The sequence below is a fragment of the Equus przewalskii genome, chromosome 4 (genome assembly GCF_037783145.1).
Source record: "Equus przewalskii isolate Varuska chromosome 4, EquPr2, whole genome shotgun sequence".
In the NCBI taxonomy this organism is placed as follows: Eukaryota; Metazoa; Chordata; class Mammalia; order Perissodactyla; family Equidae; genus Equus; species Equus przewalskii.
The window spans coordinates 63,471,852-63,494,186 of NC_091834.1; the positions used below are offsets into that span (position 1 = coordinate 63,471,852).

At 38.4% G+C, this 22,335-nt stretch overlaps 1 protein-coding gene across 7 annotated transcripts in view; it reads left to right on the forward strand.

Moving 5' to 3' along the window:
- The window catches only part of BBS9 (Bardet-Biedl syndrome 9), a 422,371-nt gene that overhangs the window by 208,392 nt on the left and 191,644 nt on the right, over positions 1-22,335 (forward strand). For all 7 annotated transcript variants that reach the window (XR_011539202.1, XR_011539203.1, XM_070616207.1 and 4 more), the window contains one exon: positions 970-1,122. Coding sequence is in view for 5 of the 7 variants with exons in the window: in XM_070616207.1 (XP_070472308.1) it covers positions 970-1,122 (153 nt within the window). In the remaining 2 variants the exon portion in view is untranslated. The remainder of the gene's footprint in view (positions 1-969; positions 1,123-22,335) is intronic.

Below are 22,335 nucleotides of genomic sequence, written 5' to 3' on the forward strand. Positions count from 1 at the left end.
ATTTTGGTATACATGCTACTAGGCCGTATGCTTTGAGTTGTTATTCTTATATGCGTGGTGGATTTTGTGAATCTGTTCCTGCCCTCTTGCCCAGCTTGTGATCAGTTGCAGACATTTACAGAGTGTCTGCCTGGAGCTAAGCATGTGGTCTGGCCTTGGAACAGAGCTGATTTAATTCTCCCACATGAGGACTTAACCTTTGACCCCAGTAACCCAGTGTTAAAACTATTTGAGCTTATCGGCAGCCATTTGGCTAACTAATTCTAGCAGCCCATAAATGAGGTGTGATTATAAAGTCAAGTGATTTTTCCTTTTCTTTTTTAACAAGCACACCAGAACTTCTGCATCTGAATGAGGGTTAGCCACATAAAATATTCTCCAGTATCTGGCACAATGGGCGCTTAGTAAATGCTGACTGATTAGATGTCTAGATAAATGAGATCTGACAGTGACTTTGTTGCATGAATATTTTTGCATTTCTTCTTTGGAAATACCTTCAGAGCCTCGGGCAGATTCTCTGGAGAATCTTAATGGTGTCAAATCTTCATCCTTTATAGATTGGATATTTGGAAATAATCAAGAGATTTTTCTAGTCAAGATTTTTCTAATACTTTTATTGTCTTAAACTTTTGATCCCTCTGCAATTGATTTTGTTGTAAAGACTAGGGGAGAAAATTTCTATTCTTTTTTCCAGTATATTTAATCATTTATCACAAAACATTTATTAAGTAATCTGTCTTTTCCCTAGTTGATACTGGGTCACCTTTGCTAAATTTCCATTTGATTATTCCACTGTATCTGTGTATTCATGTACCAAATACCACACTGTTTTAATTCTCTTAACTCTATAACACGTTTAAATTTCTTCATTATTCTTTTTCAAACCTTTATTGGCATTGCCTGTGGGCCTACTCCAAACGTGTTTTGTTGTGCACGTTTAACCTGACTTTAAGAAATTCTTCATTGTAGCTGCGGATAAATGGTGAAAAATTAGAAGAACTCTTATCTGAAAGAGCTGTACAATTTCGGGCTATTCAACGGCGACTGTTAACAAGGTTCAAAGATAAAACACCTGCCCCCCTCCAACACCTGGACACCTTGCTAGATGGAACTTACAAGCAGGTCAGTGTAATATCAGTGATAATTTTCCACCATGATTATAATTTTTTTCTTTCACCCTAGAGTCATATACCAGAATATCAAGATAAAGCATTTCTTTCCTATGTATTATGGAGCAGAGAATAGTAGCATACAAGCTTTAGAGTCAGAAGAACCTAGGTTCAAAGTCAGGCTCTGCCACTTTCTTTCTAACTGTGCGATCTTGGATGAATTACTTAGGATTCATCAGTTTCCACATTTTACCTCCCGGCATTGTTGTGAGGGTTTTTGACCATTTATGCGAAGCAGTCAGCACAATGCCAGGCACATAGTATGTGCTTGATAAATAGTAGCTATTATGATTAGTGTTGTTATTAGACAATTCTTGGCGCGTCCCATAATTACCACCATAATTCTCTAATTGTCCTCCTGAGCAACTGGCTTACAATTCTAGTATTATGTCAATTGATGTTTTGAGATGGAATTCTTTTTTCTTTAAAGATTGGAACCTGAGCTAACAGCTATGGCCAGTCTCCTTCTTTTTTTTTTTTTTTCCTTATTCTCCTCCCCAAAGCCCCCCAGTACATAGTTGTATATTCTAGTTGTGACAGCCTCTGGTTGTTCTGTGTGACGCCACCTCAGCGTGGCCTGATGAGTGGTGCCATATCTGTGCCCAGGATCCGAACCAGTGAAACCCTGGGCCGCTGAAGTGGAACATGTGAACTTCAACGCTCAGCCATGGGCCCGACCCCTTGAGATGGAATTCTTAAATAGCTATGTGTTCTAGTTCAAAAAGACTTTATTTCCTCTCTTCCTGATTTTTCTTTCCACTCATGGTTTATCATCTGGATGGCTAGAGTGATCTTTCTCTCACTCTTAAGGATTCTGCCTCCAAAAGCTATCCAAAATTGTCATCTCTGGCTTGAAATGATAATTTTTAAAATTTTAATTTCGCAAGTGAGGCCTTTGCCAGTTCCACTATAAGGAAGTCGGCTTTGAATGACTACATTATGTCTTCTCATACTTCTTTTTTTTTTTTTTTTTAAAGATTTTATTATTTCCTTTTTCTCCCCAAAGCCCCCCGGTACATAGTTGTATATTCTTCGTTGTGGGTTCTTCTAGTTGTGGCATGTGGGACGCTGCCTCAGCGTGGTCTGATGAGCAGTGCCATGTCCGCGCCCAGGATTCGAACCAACGAAACACTGGGCCGCCTGCAGCGGAGCGCGCGAACTTAACCACTCGGCCACGGAGCCAGCCCCTGTCTTCTCATACTTCTATACACGGTGTCACTCACTGATCTGTTTCAGAATCAGTGTTGGTGGTATGAATATTCTGTTGATTTTTTAATTGAATTTTTAATTGAGATAATTGCATATTCGCATAGACTTATAACAGAAAATACAGATAGCTCTCATGTGCTTTCCTCCAGTGGTAACATTTTGCGAAACTACAGCATAATATCACAATCAGGATCTTGGTAAAATCCACAGGTTTTATTCACATTTCCACAGGTTTACTTGTACTCATTTGTGGGTGTGTGTATGAAGTTCTATACAATTTTATCATATGTGTAAGTTCATGTATCCACCACCACATTCAAAATGATGAGCAGCCCCATCACCACAGACTCCCTCCTCTTGCCCTTTATTACCACCCTCCCTCCCTCCCGCCCTGCTCTGCCACATTCTGTTGATTTTGAAAGGACAGATCAGATTGTTTTCAGAGTTAGTTTCCCCAGAGGAAAGAAAAATAGATTCCTATGTTTATATTGATAATACATTTGCTTCTTGAAATTATCGTGGTTATTTCGATATTAGTAGCAATTTGAGGGACACTAGAGCAGCAGTGAGCTCTTGGGATGAGCACTGGACTTGGAGTTCAAAGACCCCAGTTCTGTCACTTATTAGCTGTGTGACTTTTGGCCTTTCCCTTACCCTCACAGAGCTTCAGTTTCTTTCTGTAAAATGGGATCAATATTCTCTATGTTGTTACAAAGATTCTATTTCCTGATGTATGTAGAAAGGCTTGGTCAATTGTCCTACAAATACAGGCTACCAGTTTCTTTGGTGCTGGAGTAATTATGTGACTACGAGGTCAGTAGGCACTAATGCTCTTTCTGTTCCCTACTTCTTTTCTCTCTTCAGTACATTTTGTGTTTTGGCTTTTTGTTTACTTTCTTTTTTTCCTCCTTCTTCATATCTCTTTGATCACTTATCTATCTCATTCTTAGGCCTCCTGCTATACCTGCTTTACTTGGGGATAAAGACAGGCTTTGTCTTTATTGATACTATATCTTTTTGTGGACATAATGGCAGAGGGGTGTTTAATGGGATTTGATGAGGATGCTTGATTTAATACTTTCCAGATTTTCGATATAGCAAGACTTCCTTTGTCTTTTATGCATTTAAAGTTCTGGGGTTTTTCTTTTTTCTGTTTAGCCTCAGGGTTGGGATTTTTCATGATTTGTAATATTACACACAAGATGACCAAAACCATGGATTTTCACGTTCATTTACATTTCTAAGTCTCCATTGTTTTTAGATTAAAGAAGAGAAGGGACAAGCTTTTGAAGGAAAAATATGAATACTATAAGGAATTTGACAGTGTTAATATAATTTACTACTCAATATATATTCATGTTAAATTATAGTGAGATGTGAATTATTTATTTGGAAGTTGCTACTTGAGTAGATCTTAAATGGTCTCACCACAAAAAAGAAATGGTAATCATTTTCCAAAATATAAGCGATCAAATCAAAATGTTGTACACTTTAAACTTGTACAAATGGTATTTGTCAATTATATCTCAATAAAACTAGAAAAAAGAAAAAATCCGGTAAATATAAACTCAATCAGAAAAAATATTATACCGAGACTTTCTTTTTAAAGATTGGTACCTGAGCTAACAACTGTTGCCAATCTTTCTTTTTTCTTTTTTTTTTTGCTTTTTCTCCCCAAATACCCCCAGTACACAGTTGTATACTTTTAGTTGTGGGTCCTTCTAGTTGTGGCATGTGGGACGCCACCTCAACATGGCCTGGTGAGCGGTGCCATGTCCGTGCCCAGGATCTGAACCCGCGAAACCCTGGGCCACCGAAGTGGAGCGTGCAGACTTAACCACTTGGCCACAGGGCCAGCCCCTATACCAATACATTGATTGTTTTCTATTTTCTGAGTGTTCTTGAAACTCATTGGGTTTCTTCATGACGGCTGTTTTGAATTCTCTTGTCAGTTAGATCGCAGTCTTTCATGACTTCAAGTTTGGTTTCTGGAGAGTTGTCATTTTCTTTCTGTGATAATGTGTTATTGTAGTTCTTTATGATGTTTGATGAGTTATTCCTCTGCTAGTGCATTTGTGGCAGCACACTTCTTTCTTATTTGGGTAAGGCCTTGTTTACTTTGATTCTGAGCTGCTTCTGGTTGTAACTGAGAGCTTGTGGTTTACACTCTCTAATGCCTTTGCCGGAGGCATTGTCAGTGCCTTCATTATGCCTCTTGTACCTCCAAGGTTGCTGGTACCTTACTGATTATATGTTGCTTCAGTCATGGGTGTTGCTGACACACGGGTGTTGCCACCAGAGTCACCAGACTGGTGTGTACCTCTGCTGCTTCCGGGTTTGCCTGAGTTGTGGGTTCCCCCACTGTGGCAAGGGGCAGGGGGAGAGTCGGGTGGGAGCTGGAGCCAAAGACAACTCTGCCATGTCCAGATTTGTTGGGTCTGCAGGTGCCACTGCTATGAGCGGGGGGCAAATTTGCGGGTACCCCTGCTGCTGGGGGGGACTGGGGTTGTGGACTCCACTGTCACTGTTACTTGGCTTTCTGTGGGCTCTCCACAGGCTCATAGGTGACACTGCCACTTCCATGGGGGGAGGTACCTGGGTTGCGAGTGTCACTGGGGGTCCTGAAGCCTCTTGTCTTTGGCACCTGTGTGCTTCCTGGAACCTCAGGTCATGGGCACTGTGACTGCTGCCAGGGACCTGCCGTCTTGTATGCAGCCCCTGCTGCTGACAGGGCTGGTGTTGGGGGCACCGCCACTTGGGGCTCACAGGCACCCCTGTGGTACCTGAAGCCTCAGGCTGTGAGCACCACCCACCACTGCTGGAAGAGGAGGAGCGGCTGAGTCACAAGTGCTGCTTTGGTTCCTGCAGCCTCTGATCTTGGGCACCAGCGTGATTCCTGGAACTTCAGGTCATGAGCACTACTGCTGCTGCCCAGGGGGTCAGGGTCTTAGATGGAGCCCCCGTTGCTGGAATGGTCACTGTGGGAGGCACCGTCACCAGGAGTGGGGAGGGGGCTGGGTTGCGGGCACTGCTGTGGTTCCTGAAGCCTCATGTCCTGAGTGCCACCCACCACTGTTGGGATAGAGGGAGGGGCCAAACCACAAGTGCCACTGCGGGTTGGTTCCTGTAGCCTCTGGTCTCTGGCGCTGGTGCGATTCCTGGAACCTCAGGTCACAGGCATCGCTGCTGCTGCTGGGCGTGTCAGGGTCTTGGATTCAGCCCCCACTGCTGGGAGGGCTGGGATTGAAGGTACCATCGGTGGGGGAATGGGAGGGGAGTGGGTTACAGGTATTGTCATGGTTCCCTAAGCCTCTGGTCACAGGCCCTGCAGTGATTCCTGGAGCCTCCAGGAGCATGGGCTGCCTGGATTCCTGGGGCCCCGTTCGTGGGCATTACCTCAGATGTTGGGGCCTCTGATCACAGGAACTCCAGTTCCTGGAACCTTAGGTCTCGGGAGCTGCCGCCACTGCTCCCCTGGTTCCACCACCTCCAGGAAGTCCAGTGTATCCACCCGCAGATGTACCCATCGGCATTCTGGTATGCTGTGCGGCGAGTCCTTTGTTGTTCTGTGCATGTCCTACTGGTTGTAACTTAGAGGAGAGAGACAAAGGGAGCAACTCACTTCACCATTGATGCTGACATCACTTTCTTTTTAGTTGATTTTTAATGGCATAGTTAATACATGAAGATAATTTCCCAAAGAAAATTACAACATTAAATGTAACGCTAAATTCTCCATTTAGTCCCTTATCATCACCTCAGAAATGCAGTCAGTCACTTAGGTTTTTGTGTCTTTCCAAACCTTTTATTTTTTGCATGCGGAAGTGAAACATTGTTTTGTGAGGCTAAAAAAGTCCATAAATAGTATCATACTATATGTATTAATCTACCTTTCTTTCTTCCTTTTAACAGTATGTGCTGGAGCTCTTTCCATATTCATGTACAGATCTACTTCTCTATTTGTAACGGTTGCATAGTATTTTATAATATGGACATTCTATAGTATGAGCAAACTGCAGTTTATTAAAGGATAAATATTAATAATAGTTTTAATGTTTAGTTTGAGAAAAATCGCCTCAGACAACTCTACTGTGACCAAATAGGCATACGATGTACTTCTCTATCACATGCTTTCTGTTTAGCGTAAGTTTTCCTATCTTTATACTTTGCCTGAGTGGGGGCGTGATTTACTTGGCAGATTAGCCAGACCCATAAAATAACAAGCCATGCTACAGGCCAATCTTACTTTCCGTGGCGTAACTCCATTGCATGACTGTTACTAGATTTTTAAAGTTTTCATAATAAACCAGTTTAAAATTAGATTTGCTACCTCTTTGGAGTCCTTGTTTTCTCATGTGTAGGGAGCTTTTAATTTTTCGCTTAGTCCTTTTGTGAATCTTAGTGCCGCTTCAGTTCTACCAGGAGCGGTAAGATAAGCGCTCTGAGCTGTGCAGTGAAAGACTTACATCCTGTCCCACTGGAAGATGCTATATTGTCTCCATTTAATGAAGCAGGATTGTGTCCAAATAGAAGCAGAAGCCGTATCCTCCTAAAAGTAGTGTGTAAACTCTCTGAAGGCAGGACTTTTTTATTTTTCTTTTTTGTCTTATTTGCTACTGTATTCTCACTGCAATACATTTCTTGCCACATTGTGGGTGCTTAATAAATGTTTGTTCCATGAATGAATGCTTTATTGCCGTTAACTAAGCTAAGTTCTTGAAACGGTCTGTCTTTGATAAGGGCACCACTACAAAGGACAAAGCAGCAGAGAATTCTTTTAGTTTAGGTTCATGAATCATTGGGATGATTTATTCTAAAATCCTCACAAGCCACTAAAAAATGAAAACTGTTATATCTCTTCCTAAATAACATAGTTGGAGAAATCAGGTAAACTATGAGAACCAGGAAGATTTTATAGCTGCAAATTGTTGACTGAGAAAATCTTTTCTGTTCTTTTTTGTGAGTATGTGTGTGCCAAAGTTAAATACAAAATAATTATCTGTTGAAATACCTGTGTGCAGATAGGACATTGTTGAGGTTGAATCCCATTCATATTTTAAGTGGTATCAGAATTAATTGAGCTTTTTCAAAACATGTGCACAAACATGAAAAGTTGAATTCTGTTCATTTCCTATTTATGAAATTGTTGAGTTCTTCCTCCTGGAAGGCAGAGTTTCTTTCATAAAACATACCCTTTGAGCAGCTAGGATAGGATATAGAAATGTAGAACTGGAGGAAGTTTCAGGGTCTCCTGGGTGCTAGATGGTCCAGGATCTGCTGTGCATGCCAGTATAGTTCTTTGGGACAGGCTGAAAGTGAAGCCCAAGGCCCTTCAAACACGAATGATTCAGCATGGCTGAGTTGGTATAGTGTGAGGTACTTTGTATGATATACTCATTTATGTAATAGATTTAGTGCTGGTGTACTGTAGGTTTTGAGGTCAAAGTTTGGCTTACTAGTTATTCACTCAATAATGATAGCTACTACTATATTTAGGCACTGAAAGGTCAGTTTACCAGGTACAGAGGTAGGAAGCCCAGGGGGCAGCATGGGATCCGTGCCCTTGGTGTTTAGCAGTAATTTTTGGTACTACTAGCTTACACAGCAAGCCAGTGAGGTGGGCCTCTAACCTTTGAATGACCTGGGATTTAGGTGCCTTTGATTCTGATCTAGCAAGAGCCTATTAGAAAAAGCCACTGCTTCTGAAGTTGCAGTAAGACATCCACCATTGTTTCCGTTAAATACATGCTAATAAATGCTTTAGATTTTGAAGTGACATATCAGATATGTTGTAGTATAATTATTAGCAACTCTCTGTCTAGAGTCAGCTTGCCTGTGTTCCAGTCCTGGATCTCTGACCTTGGACAAATTGCCTAAACAGACAAAGAGAAAACAAAACCCTTCCTAAGCCTCAGTTTTCCCATCTGTAGAATGGTGCCTCCTTCATGGGGTTGTTGTGAGGATTGAAATGTGTAAACACATAAATTGCTTAGAATAGTGCTTGGCACACAATAAACTCTCAAGTACAATTCTGGGAACTATTCTTCATCTTTATTTGACTAATAAGTTATGCCACCTTAAAAGTGGTGCTATTCATTGATGTATGAAAGAGCTTATAACAATACATCATCTCTCTGAAACTCTGCTGTCTGGCAGCCTCACAAATCTACACCTCAGCTAAGAATCAGGAGGATCCTGTATCCTCAGGGACACCCCCAAACTCTTTTAGCATCCCTGCTTTGGATGTTGTTTGGTTCCAGAGAGGAGACCAAAAGGGAAAGGGCATCAGGATCATGAGTTTAAATGGCTGTCTTCCTTGAACCCCTGATTGTTTCATTTGGATATGTTCCCAGAAGGAAAATTGCTCAACACACACACACACACACACACACACACACACACACATACACGCACACACACACACACACACACACACGTACAGATTGCCTCCAGAAATGTAGAAAATTATAGTTCTACCAGCAGTAGATGAAAATGTCTGTTTTCTTGGTCTTATTACTTGTTTTGATCTTTACAGTTTTTAACTGAAAAGATACTTTGATTGCTATTTTGCTGTTTCTTTCTTTGCTTACCACAGAGGTTGAGCTTTTTTTTTTTTTTCGCTGAAGAAGAGATTTACTCTGAGCGAATATCTGTGCCTATCTTCCTCTATTTTTTAGTATGTGGGCTGCCAGCACAGCATGGCCGCTAAGAGAGCAGTGCAGGTCTGTGCCTGGGAACTGAATCTGGGGTGTCGAAGCAGAGCACGCTGAACTTAACCACTAGGCCACTGGGGCTGGCCCAAGGTTGAGCATTTTAAAAATGTTAATTGGCAATTTTTATTTCTTTTTTTGTGATTTACATATGTGTGCCCCCTTGTTCAATATTCTATCAGATAGTTCAGCCTTTTCATATTATTTTGTGTATATTAGGAGTGATGATTTTTTATCATACTTTTACATGCATAAAAAATACTTTGTGTATATAAGGCATATAATCTCTCTTCATATACGAAAAAGGTTTTGCCAATTTGTCATTTGCCTTTTATTTTTATTTATAGTGTTTTTTTGACATGTGGAATTAAAAAGCATATTTACATGGTTAAATCTATCCATCTTTTTCCTTTGCGTTTTTCTGCCTTAGGACAGCCTTCCCCATGCCAAGAGTATGTGATTATCGACCTATAATTTATTCTAACATTTTTATGCTATCATTTTTTATATATACTTTTTTTAATCCATCTGGAATGTATTATGCAATTTAGTGGGAATCTAATCTCCCCGCCAAAAATGGTGAGCTAGTTGTCTCAGCCCCTGCTTATTGCATAATCCATTTTTCTCCTACTGAGCTAAAATACTACCTGTCTCATTTAACAGTTTTCTATATAGCAAACTGCCCCATGCCTCAGTGTTTTAGAACAACAATAATTCATTACTGTTCATGAGTCTCTGGGTTAGCTGGGCAGTTCTGTTGATCTGGGCCATGCATGACTTATCTCGCCTGGCTCACTCATGTGTCTCTGGTCAGCTGCTGGCCCAGCTGGGGACTGGATGGGCTAGGATATACTTACTCACATCCTTGGCAGTTGCTTGCAGTCAGGTGGGATGTTGTGCCACATGTCTCTCCTGGCCCAGCTGGCTGGTCTGGGCTTGTTCACATGGTTGACTCAGGTCCCAATTCGCAAGTACTCTTCAAGCCTCTGCCTGTGCCATGTCTCTAATTCCCCACTGGTTTTGGCCAACCCAGATCAAAGGAGTGGGGAAATAGATTCTTCTTCTTTACTGAAGGGGTGGAGAATTGTGTGCATTTTTACAATCTACTTTTCTTAACGTATACTTAATTAGTAAAATGTTTTAAAAGAAAATTTTTCTTTCAGATTTTCCTAATGCTTGAACTTTGGTTTTCTGTACTTATAGATGTCTTTTCTTCTATACTTTTGAGTTTCAAAGCTAAATTTTTTGTTGTCGTTATAATCATGTTCATTCACAATCAGTTGTGGTTCATGGACTCTGAAGATAATTGGTCTTATAATTAAATAGGTTTGTCAAGAGTCATTTAAAGCAAACAGAGCATCTGTGCTATTTTCAGGCTAAGTCTGCCTGAATACTTGCCTGTCTGCTTAGTTATGCTCCTTGGTTTGAGGACGGAGTGTGTTGTCTAGTCTTCCTTTAGGTCCCCACCTTATCCCTGTCCAGGGAGGGCTTCATGGGCTTGCGACCTGCACAGTCACACAGAGCCTGGTGTTTGGTTTAATGCTCTGTGGTAGCCGTCTTGAAATTCTTAATACTTTTTGAACAAGAGGCCTTGTATTTTCATTTTATTCTGGGCCCCTCAAATAATGTAGGTGGTCCTGCCCTGACAGGATACTAATTTCTAATGAATAGAACAAGACAAGTGGGAGTTCAAATTCAGAACAGAGTTCAAATACAGAGTGGCTTTATTACCGCTACCACAAAACAGCCTGTAGGTTTCCCCAGGGATGAAGAAAAAGGGATGCAGTGGGCATCAGTGAAAGCTCCTCTGGACAACTCAAGGGCTTCTTTCTGGAAGAGGCATTTTGGTTAACTGACAATGAAGTGACAAGGGTTATTTCATTTAGAAACATCATCCTGCGGTCACTTGTATCTTGGCGTGTTGTGGGTGACAGCCTCTTTTTGGACTTTAACAAGTGAGTCACTGGCTTCAAGATGCACCATCAATAGTTACGTGCTTTATTACACAATGGGGTCAATCAACCACTTTTCTCCTCTTTCAACCACAAGTCTTTTCCTGTATCCTGTATCTTTGATTGGATAAGAACCCCAAACCCACATCCCTACATTAGCATTTTTCTCTTACTAGCATGCCTTTCCTGCGTAGTATCTACCATTACATCATATTCTACTGGGGATATCTACCAAGCGCCCGTTGGTGAGGCCTGCCTATGGCTGAAGCAAGGAGAGGGAACTTTGACTATTGCTCTGGGAAAAGCATCTCGTGATTCTTACATGGGAAGGATCTGGCTTCCAGTGAATGAATATTTTCCAGTTGCCCACCAAAATTTCAATAATTTATTCTGGAACTTTGGAAAAAGAGTTTTCCTTTTTTGAAAGAACTTTCACCTTTACTTCTAGCTTTATAGGAGTAATATTGAAAGAAAGTAACTATGTTGAGAATTTTTTTTCCAGCTGTCAGAAACCTGAATTTCCTCATTTGTATAATTGGAATACTGCCTTATTAACCACCTGAAAATATTTTTGGAGAACCTAAGACAGGATATAAGGGAAGAGAAGGGAAATTCATGTTTATTGAGCATCTGTTGAATCTTCGGTAAATTTCATTGATTACTTCATTTAATACTCACAATCATCTTGTGAGGGTGACATTATTGTTCCCATTTTATGGGTGAAGAACTTGAGACTCTGAGCAGGGTTAAGCAGCTTGCTCAGTGTTACACAGATAATTAAGCAATCCATTCCAAAGTCCATGCTTTACTATGTCATGTGGCCTTTTTACTTTAATCGTTTCCAAGTGGGTCATAGACATCCTAGATTTTCTTCAGCAAAACTAGTCAGGTTAAAGGAAAAGGAGATGCGTGCGAATATGTACTCATGATATGTATACGCATATATTCATGATCATCCAATATTCATAGTGTATACACCTATCAGAAAGGTAACAAATCTTCTGGAGAGTTCCCCAAAATATACATTACATTTGAAACTTGAGTATCAGAGGAAGAAGTGAATTTGTTAACTTATGCTGAATTTCAGTTTTTTTGCCATCAAATGCTAATGCTTATTGCATTTGGCAGAAAAGCTTTGGAAAATAAATTCTCTTTCATGTTATAAAATTTTCACGTACGTTTGTTAGTCGAAGCAAGACTGATTAGTTGAGGAAATTGAAATAGGGGAAATTTAGACTTGTGCTATGGTTTGGCTTGTGTTTTGATACTTTTCTGTGTGCTGAGACTTTTTTTCCCCACTTGAATACTAACCCTCTGTTGTAGCAGAGGGAAATGTTTACTAACTAAAAGTTTAATTGTGTCAGATGACATATGTGCGATGTAATAACTGATAGTCATTAATGTTGTAGAAAGGCACTTGGCTGATTTTTCTCTTCCGCAAAACAGAGGCTGTGTTAGGCATAATTTTAAACAGAGATCCTGTGGTTTGGAGTTTGCTATTTGTTGCTTTTTCTGTGCTTAAAACTTCCTTCCACTCTGTTTATTTGTATGGTATTGATATATAAAAATCATTTTAAGTCACGCAGAAGTCTAAGAGCTTTTTGGTCCATGGCCTTTTAAATGAGCATGATTTTGACTGATAGCACAAAGGAATATGTGATGAAACCATTCAGAGGCCTACTTTCCTTATTGCCATTGACAAGTAAAAACAATATGCTGATAGATTGAGGAGGAGCTATCAGGATGTGGTTATGTTGCTGAGTTTGTTTTCCTTGTATCCACTTCAGAGCTAAAATAAAATTCTTTCTCCTCGGAAGGAGATAGAATAAACAGGTGAGAAAGTGGGTACAGAAATTCGCAACCATATGTTTGGGGATGAATGGGGGTGGTAAGTTGAAAAAAAGAGGTGGGATGGCAGTAAAAAAATGGAGTTTGTATGTTTTTGCCCCATAATTCTACTCTTGGCCATTTATTTAAGAAAATAGTTTGCAATGGAGAAAAATGCATTCACCAAGTTGTTTGCTTACAGTATGAATCACCTTTGCAAGAAATGATAAACCAGCTTTCCGTAGTTGGAAAATGATTAGGCTTATTGTAGTACTACCATTTGATATGATATCATTTCATATCATTATTTCATTATTTTAAAAACTGGAATAATAGAAAACATTTAAAATAACTGAGAAAAGTAGATTAGTATGTAGTAAGTTAAAAATAATGAAATAAATGTATCCATAATAGATGAGTGTGCAAAGAGGTGGAAGGAATACAAAAAAAAAAAGTGAAAGTGGTATACATTTGTTTTAGATGGCTTTAAATCCTTAGACAATTTCCTTTAATATTATTATTATCATAATTTTATAAGCATGAAAATTTTTTCACAATAATGTGAATGTGCTTGACGCTACTGAACTGCACACTTAAGAATAGTTAAGAGGGAAAAAACATAGTTAAGATGGGGGGCCCCATGGGCTAGTGGTTAAGTTCAGTGTGTTCCACTTTGGCGGCCTGGGTTTGGTTCCCAGGTGTGGACCTATACCACTTGTTGGTGGACGTGCTGTGGTGGTGGCCCACATACAAAGTAGAGGAAGTGGCACAGATGTTAGCTTAGGGCAAATCTTCCTCAAGCAAAAGACAAAGATTGGCAACAGGTGTTAGCTCTGGGTGAATCTTCCTCAGCAGGAAAAAAAAAGTTAAGATGGTAAATTTTATGTTCTCTGTATTTTACCACACTTAAAAAAAATACTAACTGTGGTCAAAAACTTCTGGTATTCACTGGCATTTTCTGAGGGAAGTATTTTTTCTCTCCTATATATATCCTATAAACTCATCTCTAGTCTCCGAATGTTTAGAATTTTGGATTATCATTCCATCTATGAGTTAGTTTATTCCTTTTCACACAAAAGAGAGAAATTAGATAACTGAATGGTATGCATGAATGAATTTATTAATAAAGTGGGTGTTTTCTCATTCTATCTGACTCGAACCTCACTAGTCCCTCAGCCAAACTAGAGAAGTATACAAAGCTCCTTCAAAATAATGTAAATTTTTCTTTATCTAGGTCAGAGTGCAGTCTAGAATGTAATTTCCAAAGAGCGTTTGTTACAGATACATCACAGATGTATTCAATATATGTATGTGACTATAAGGTCTAGCCCAACAGATGTGGGCCAAAAATGTGAACTATATATATAATTTTCAGTTTTCTAGTAGCCACATTAAAAAAGCAAAATGAAAGAAGTGAAATTAATTTTGAGAATGTGTTTTATTTAACCCTACATATCCAAAATATTATCATTTGAACATGTAATCAAATAAAAACTATTAGTGAGATATTTTATATGTTTTTCATAGCAAATCTTCAAAACATGGTTTATTTTACACTTGTAGCACATTTCAGGTGCTGAATAGTCACGTGTGGCTAGTGGCTACCTTATCGGACATTACAGTTCTAGGCACAGATAATTGTCAACTCATAATTTTATATTTTATATTTATATGTTTTATATTTTATATATGTTTCTTGTAATGTCTCTTTTCTTGATTTTTTTCTTTCCTTTAGTCCTTTTAAATTCTTGTTCCTAATAAGACTATCATTGACCCAATGATTTTCACTTACTGGATGTGAGTAGCAGGCAGTGGGAGGCACTCCTAGATGGTCAGGGAACTACCAGGAACCTTTGCTCATATTAACCATGCCTTCAGGTATTGTTTAAAAAGAAAGTTTCAAGTTTTGTGTCAACACACTTGGGTCCTCATGCCAGCTCTTTCTGCCTCTTTGACTTTGGGCGTATCACTTAACCTCTCTGAACCTCGGCTCCTTCACTTTCATCTTTGGACCTTTTGGAACCTATCTGAGCAGCATCCAGCATGGTGCTTATCTTCTAGTAAAATTTTCAATAAATACTTATTGTATCTGCATAATGGTTGGGACAAGGGACTTAGAATCTTAAATTTTCATCAGTTCAGAATTTCTGAAACAAATGAGGCCTTTGGGGTCATCTGGTGCCAGCCCCTAGACTGGGGTGTGGCTGTTGTCCAGTCAACATTTGTTTGGTGGACTCTAATGATCTAAATTCAGGGCTTCGTAAGACTGAATTAGTTTTCAAACAAGATATATAAGTGCAAAGTATTATTATAACATTGGAGTTATGATTCCTTGGATTCAGGTATGTAATGCTAATTGACATTAATGGGTGTTGTACATAAATCAAGGGGAGAACAGACCTGTTAGCATATAAAAAACCATTCTGGTTTTGATATCCATCTAGTATGCTTTGTTTCCCTGGGGCATGTGTATTTTTTTATAAATTGAGAGCTTGCTTCTTTATCTACATGTTCTTCCATCAGTATTTGAGTTTTTTGCTTGCTAGTATTAGTTTGAACAACTGCCTAGACTGTAAATTTAATATTAGAATTTTATGTTTGCAATTTATCAGATTCAGAAATTTGATCATCTGTCTGATATAAAGCATTCTAAGCCAAAAGTAATCAAAGGGTACCCTCTTCTGCTAGATTTCATTCTATTTGTTGTTTGATCTTTAAAAAAAATTAGTCCTTTGAGATACGCTCAGAAGCAAGATGTTTCTAATATTACAATAAAACTACTAATGGGCCCATTATAAGGAAATGAAAACCTTATCTTTTTGTGTTAGTGATGAGAGAAAAATATATAAGTGGTCTCCAATTATCTGTAACTGTATAAGGTTTTCTTTCATTTATGTTATCTATCTTCCTGTTTAATCCCGTCCAGTACAATTGTTCCTTTTGTATTAGTTTTCTGTAAATGGAGTTCTGAATAGTTTGAATTGTGAATTAATGATCACAATCCTCACAACCCTCGTCTCCACCTTCTTCCCCTTCCTCCCTTTTGCTCTCTCTTTAAATAAAGGAAAACAAAGTCAGTTTCCTAGAGAGGTGATTTTATAATCTTTCTTAACAAAAGAAAAAGATACACTGTCTTATAAGGAACCTATGAACAGCTGAGCAGTTATATCAGTCCTGATATGTTTCTCTGTATACGAGTATAAAAGGGCTGATAGTGCCCTGAGTATTGCTTGAAAGTACCAAATGTAACCAAGGATAAATTGAGGTGATGTGTTTTTAAAAAGATATTTTTGTGAGACCCAACTGTGTATCCAGGAACAAGGTATTAGTATGTAAAAGCAATTTAAGGTAGTTAAAAGAAATGAACTTGGAACATCAGACTTTAAGTGGATTTAAATATATTGTCACTTTACCTGGGAATCATTACCAGAATGTTGTGCAGTAAGATCAGCAGATATCCAGCTTCACTATTTCCCTGATGGACCACCCTATATTGTTATTTTAAAGTTTTCTTTTATATGATTTCCAAATCTCTTATAGCAGAATATTAGATTTCGGGGAAATGCAACCACCCCTCCCACCCAAATATTGATTCTTTGCCTCCCTCCACCGCTATCTAGGACTGGCTTCTGGTCAGCACTTAATAGTTTTGTTCGGTTTGTTCCCAAGGTAGAATGATGGGTTCAGAGGCCATATTCTTGGAGGTGTTTTTCCCATGGAAATGATAGATTTTCACAGGGGCCATCTCCCTCCATCTTTTATCCCACCTTTGTGATTCAAAGTAAAGTTGTGTAAGAGGATCAGCCCTTATGAGCTGAGGCCCTACACTCAATGAAACCTACAGGTCCTGGTCTTTATGGTCTAATGTGTCAACTACTTGTGTGTTATCTAACATGTCTGACACATTAGATAAGACTAATCTTCTGAATGTAATTATCTGTAGTTTTTATCCTGTCCCATTCCAAGACATTCAGGGGATCCCTCTTGTCTATCAGATTAAGTTGAGACTTCTCTGACATTCAAAGATCTCTGAAGAGTAGAACCCAGCTCCTAATCTTAACTCCTGTTTCTGTAAAACCTGCGTGCCAGTCAAGCTAGCCTATCCTCTTTTTTTAAAAAAGCTTCATTGATGTATAATTTGCATACTGCACAGTTCTCCCTTTGTAAATGTACCACTTAATGATTTTTAGTAAATTTATACAGTTGTTCAAACATCACCACAATCCAATTTTAGAACATCACCATTACTTCCAAAAGCTTCCTTATGCCCCTTTACACTTCATCCCCACTTCCACCCCTAATATCAGGAAATTGCTTTCTGCTTCTGTAAATTAGCCTTTTCTGGATATTTCATCTAAATAGAATCATATAATAAGTAGTCTTTTGTATCTGGATTCTTTTACCTAACATAATGTTTTCTAGGTTCATCCATGTTGTGCTATGTGTCAGGAGTTTGTTCCTCTTTATTGCTGAATAGCATTCTATTGTATTGATACACCACATTTTGTTGCCATCAGTTGATAGAGATTTGGATTGCTTCCGGCTTTTGACCAATAAATGAATTATGCTGCTATGAACATTCATGTACATGTCTTTATGTGGCCATATGTTTTGTTTTCTCTTGATAGCTTATTAGGAGTGAAATTACAGGGTCATATGGTAAATTTGTCTTTAACTTTTTATGAAACTGACAAACTGTTTTCCTCAGTGGTTGTGTTGTTTTATATTCCCACTAGCAATGTAGGAGAGTTCCAGTTTCTCCACATTGTCACCATCACTTGTTATTATCTGTTTTTTTATTTTGATTATAGCCATTCTATTGGGTGTATAGTAGTATCTCATTATGATTTTATTTTATTTTATTTTAAGATTTCATTTTCTATTTATTTTTTTTAAGATCTTTTCAAAAGACTTTATTTTTTTCTTTTTATTTATTTATCTATTTATTTATTTTTAATTTTTATTTTTTCAGATGTACATCATATTTCAAATTCTGGATACGTTACATCATGTTCACCACCCGAACACTAATTATAGTGCATCCCCTCACATGTGACCCTAATCACCCCTTTTGCCCTCCCCCCCTTCCTCAATGGTAACCACCAGTGTAATCTCCAATGCTATGTGCTGTTTTTTATATTGTCGTTTTTATCTTCTACTTATGAGTGAGATCGTATGGTATTTGACTTTCTCCCTCTGACTTATTTCACTCAGCATAATACCCTCAAGGTCCATCCATGTTGTCACAAATGGCTGGATTTTGTCATATCTTATGGCTGAGTAGTGGTCCATCGTGTATAAATACCACATCTTCTTTATCCATTCGTCCCTTGATGGGCGCCTAGGTTGCTTCCAAGTCTTGGCTATTGTATATAATGCTGCAATGAACATAGGGGTGCAAGTATCTTTATGCCTTTGTGTTTTCAAGTTCTTTGGATAAATACCCAGCAGTGGAATAGCTGGATCATATGGTAGATCTATCCTTAATTTTCTGAGGATACTCCAAACTGCTTTCCATAGTGGCTGCACCAGTTTGCACTGCCACCAGCAGTGAACAAGCGTTCCCTTCTGTCCACATCCTCTCCAACATTTGTTGTTTCCTGTCTGTTAATTATAGCCATTCTGACCGGAGTGAGGTGATACCTCATTGTAGTTTTGATTTGCATTTCCCTGATAGCTAATGATGTTGAGCTTCTATTCATATGCCTGTTGGCCATCTGTATTTCTTCTTTGGAGAAATCTCTATTCAGATCTTTTGCCCATTTTCTAATTGGATTGTTGGTTTTTTTGTTGTTGAGCTGTATGAGTTCTTTGTATATTTTGGATATTAACCCCTTATCTGATATATGGTTTGCAAATATCTTCTCCCAATTGTTAGGTTGTCTTTTCGTTTTGTTCATGGTTTCCTTTGCTGTGCAGAAACTTTTTAGTTTGATGTAATCCCATTTGTTCCTTTTTTCTTCTGTTTCCCTTGCCCGGTCAGACATGGGACTTGAAAATATGCTGCTCAGACCAATGTCATAGAGTGTACTGCCTATGTTTTCTTCTAGAAGTCTTATGGTTTCGGGTCTTACATTCAAGTCTTTAATCCATTTTGAGTTGATTTTTGTGCATGGTGTAAGGGAATGGTCTGCTTTCAGTCTTTTGCATGTGGCTGTCCAGTTTTGCCAACACCATTTATTGAAGAGACTCTCCTTTCTCCAGCGTATGCTCTTGGCTCCCTTGTCAAATATTAGCTGTCCATAAACGTTTGGGTTTACTTCTGGGCTCTCAATTTTGTTCCATTGATCTGTGTGTCTGTTTTTGTGCCAGTTCCATGCTGTTTTGGTTACTATGGCTTTGTAGTATAATTTGAAATCAGGGAGTGTGATACCTCCAGCTTTGTTCTTTTTTCTCAGGAATCCTTTGGCTATTCGGGGTCTTTTGTTGTTCCATATTTTTTTTTTTTTTTTTAAGATTTTATTTTTTCCTTTTTCTCCCCAAAGCTCCCAGTACATAGTTGTATATTCTTCGTTGTGGGTTCTTCTAGTTGTGGTATGTGGGACGCTGCCTCAGCGTGGTTTGATGAGCAGTGCCATGTCCGCACCCAGGATTCGAACCAACGAAACACTGGGCTGCCTGCAGCGGAGCACGCGAACTTAACCACTCGGCCACGGGGCCAGCGCCCATTGTTGTTCCATATTAATTTTAGGATTCTTTGTTCTATTTCTGTAAAAAATGTTGGAACTTTGATAGGGATTGCGTTGAATCTATCGATTGCTTTAGGAAGTATGGACATTTTAACAATGTTAATTCTTCCAATCCAAGAGCATGGAATATCTTTCCATTTCTTTGTGTCTTCGATTTCTTTCAACAATGTTTTATAGTTTTCTGTGTACAGATCTTTCACCTCTTTCGTTAAGTTTATTCCTAGGTATTTTATTATTTTTGTTGCAATTGTAAATGGGATTGTATTCTTAATTTCTCTTTCTGCTACTTCGTTGTTAGTGTATAGAAACGCAACGGATTTTTGTACATTGATTTTGTATCCCGCAACTTGACTGTATTCCTTTATTATTTCTAAAAGGTTTTTAGTGGACTCTTTAGGGTTTTCTAGATATAAAATCATGTCATCTGCAAAGAGTGACAGTTTCACTTCTTCTTTTCCAATGTGGATCCCTTTTATTTCTTTTTCTTGCCTGATTGCTCTGGCTAGGACTTCCAATACTATGTTAAATAAGAGTAGTGACAGTGGGCATGCTTGTCTGGTTCCTGTTCTTAGAGGGCTAGCTTTCAGTTTTTCTCCATTGAGAATGATATTTGCTGTGGGTTTGTCATATATGGCCTTTATTATGTTGAGGTATTTTCCTTTTATACCCAATTTATTTAGAGTTTTTATCATAAATGGATACTGTATCTTGTCACATGCTTTCTCTGCATCTATTGAGATGATCATGTGATTTTTATTCTTCATTTTGTTAATGTGGTGTATCATGTTGATAGATTTGTGGATGTTGAACCATCCCTGCATCCCTGGAATGAAACCCACTTGATCATGACGTATGATGTTTTTAATGTATTGTTGTATTCGATTTGCTAGTATTTTGTTGAGGATTTTTGCATCGATGTTCATCAGTGATATTGGCCTGTAATTTTCTTTTTTTGTGTTGTCCTTGTCTGGTTTTGGTATCAGGATAATGTTTACTTTGTAGAAGGAGTTAGGAAGCTTCCTCTCCTCTTCAATTTTTTGGAAGAGTTTGAGAAGGATAGGTATTAAGTCTTTGAATGTTTGGTAGAATTCACCAGGGAAACCATCTGCTCCTGGACTTTTATTTTTTGGGAGGTTTTTAATTGCTGTTTCGATCTCCTTACTGGTGATCGGTCTATTCAGATTTTCTACATCTTCTTGGTCCAGTTTTGGAAGGTTGTATGTTTCTAAGAATTTATCTATTTCTTCTAGATTCTCCAATTTGTTGGCATATAGCTTTTCATAGTATTCTCTTATTATCTTTTGTATTTCTCAGGTGTCCGTTGTAATCTCTCCTCTTTCGTTTCTGATTTTATTTATTTGAGCCTTCTCTCTTTTTTTCTTGGTGAGTCTAGCTAAGGGTTTGTCAATTTTGTTTATCTTTTCGAAGAACCAGCTTTTGGTTTCATTAATTTTTTCTATTGTTTCTTTAGTCTCTATTTTGTTTATTTCTACTCTGATTTTTATTATTTCCTTCCTTCTTCCGATTTTGGGCTTTGTTTGTTGTTCTTTTTCCAGTACCTTTAGGTGCACTTTTAGATTATCTATTTGGGATTTTTCTTCTTTCTTGAGGTAGGCCTGAATTGCTATGAACTTCCCTCGTAGAACCACTTTTGCTGTATCCCACAGATTTTGGCATGTCATGTTTTCATTTTCATTTGTCTCCAGGAATTTTTTTATTTCTTCTTTGATTTCTTCATTGACCCAATCATTGTTCAATAGCATTTTGTTCAATCTCCACATTTTTGTGGCTTTTCTGGTTTTCTTTCTGTAGCCGATTTCCAGTTTCATACCTTTGTGGTCAGAAAAGATGCATGGTATTATTTCGATCTTCTTAAATTTATTGAGACTTGTTTTGTGGCCTAATATGTGATCAATCCTGGAGAATGTTCCATGGCCATTTGAAAAGAATGTGTATTCTGTGGTTTTTGGATGGAATGTTCTGCATATATCTACTAAGTCCATCTGGTCTAATGTGTCCTTTAAGGCAAGTGTTTCCTTATTGGTCTTCTGTTTGGATGATCTATCCATTGGTGTAAGTGGAGTGTTAAAGTCCCCTACTATTACTGTGTTACTGTCTATTTCTCCTCTTATGTCTGTTAATACTTGCTTTATATATTTAGGTGTTCCTATGTTGGGTGTGTAGATATTTACAAGTGTTGTATTTTCCTGTTGGAATGTTCCCTTTATCATTATGTAGTGCCCGTCTTTGTCTCTTATTACAGTTTTTGATTTAAAGTCTATTTTGTCTGATATAAGTATTGCTACCCCCGCTTTCTTTTCTTTGCCATTTGCGTGGAATATCTTTTTCCATCCTTTCACTTTCAGTTTGTGAGTGTCTGTAGGTCTGAAGTGTGTCTCTTGTATGCAGCATATACATGGATCTTGTTTTTTTATCCAGTTGGCCACCCTATGGCATTTGATTGGAGCATTTAATCCATTGACATTTTAAGTAGCTATTGATAAATATGTATTTATTGCCATTTTGTCACTTTTTCTTTTTTTTGGGTGTTTTAGTAGTTCTTCTCAGTTCCTTTCTTTTTCTCTTGCTCTCTTCACTTGTGGTTTGATGGCTATCTTTAGTAATATGTTTGATTTCTTTTGTCTTACTTTTTTTCCTGCTTGTTATAGGTTTCTGGTTTGTGGTGATCATGAGGATCCTAAAAGCTCTACTTTTCCACTCCCCTCCTCCCACATTATATGTTTTTCACATCATATATAGTCTTTTGTTTAGTGTGTGT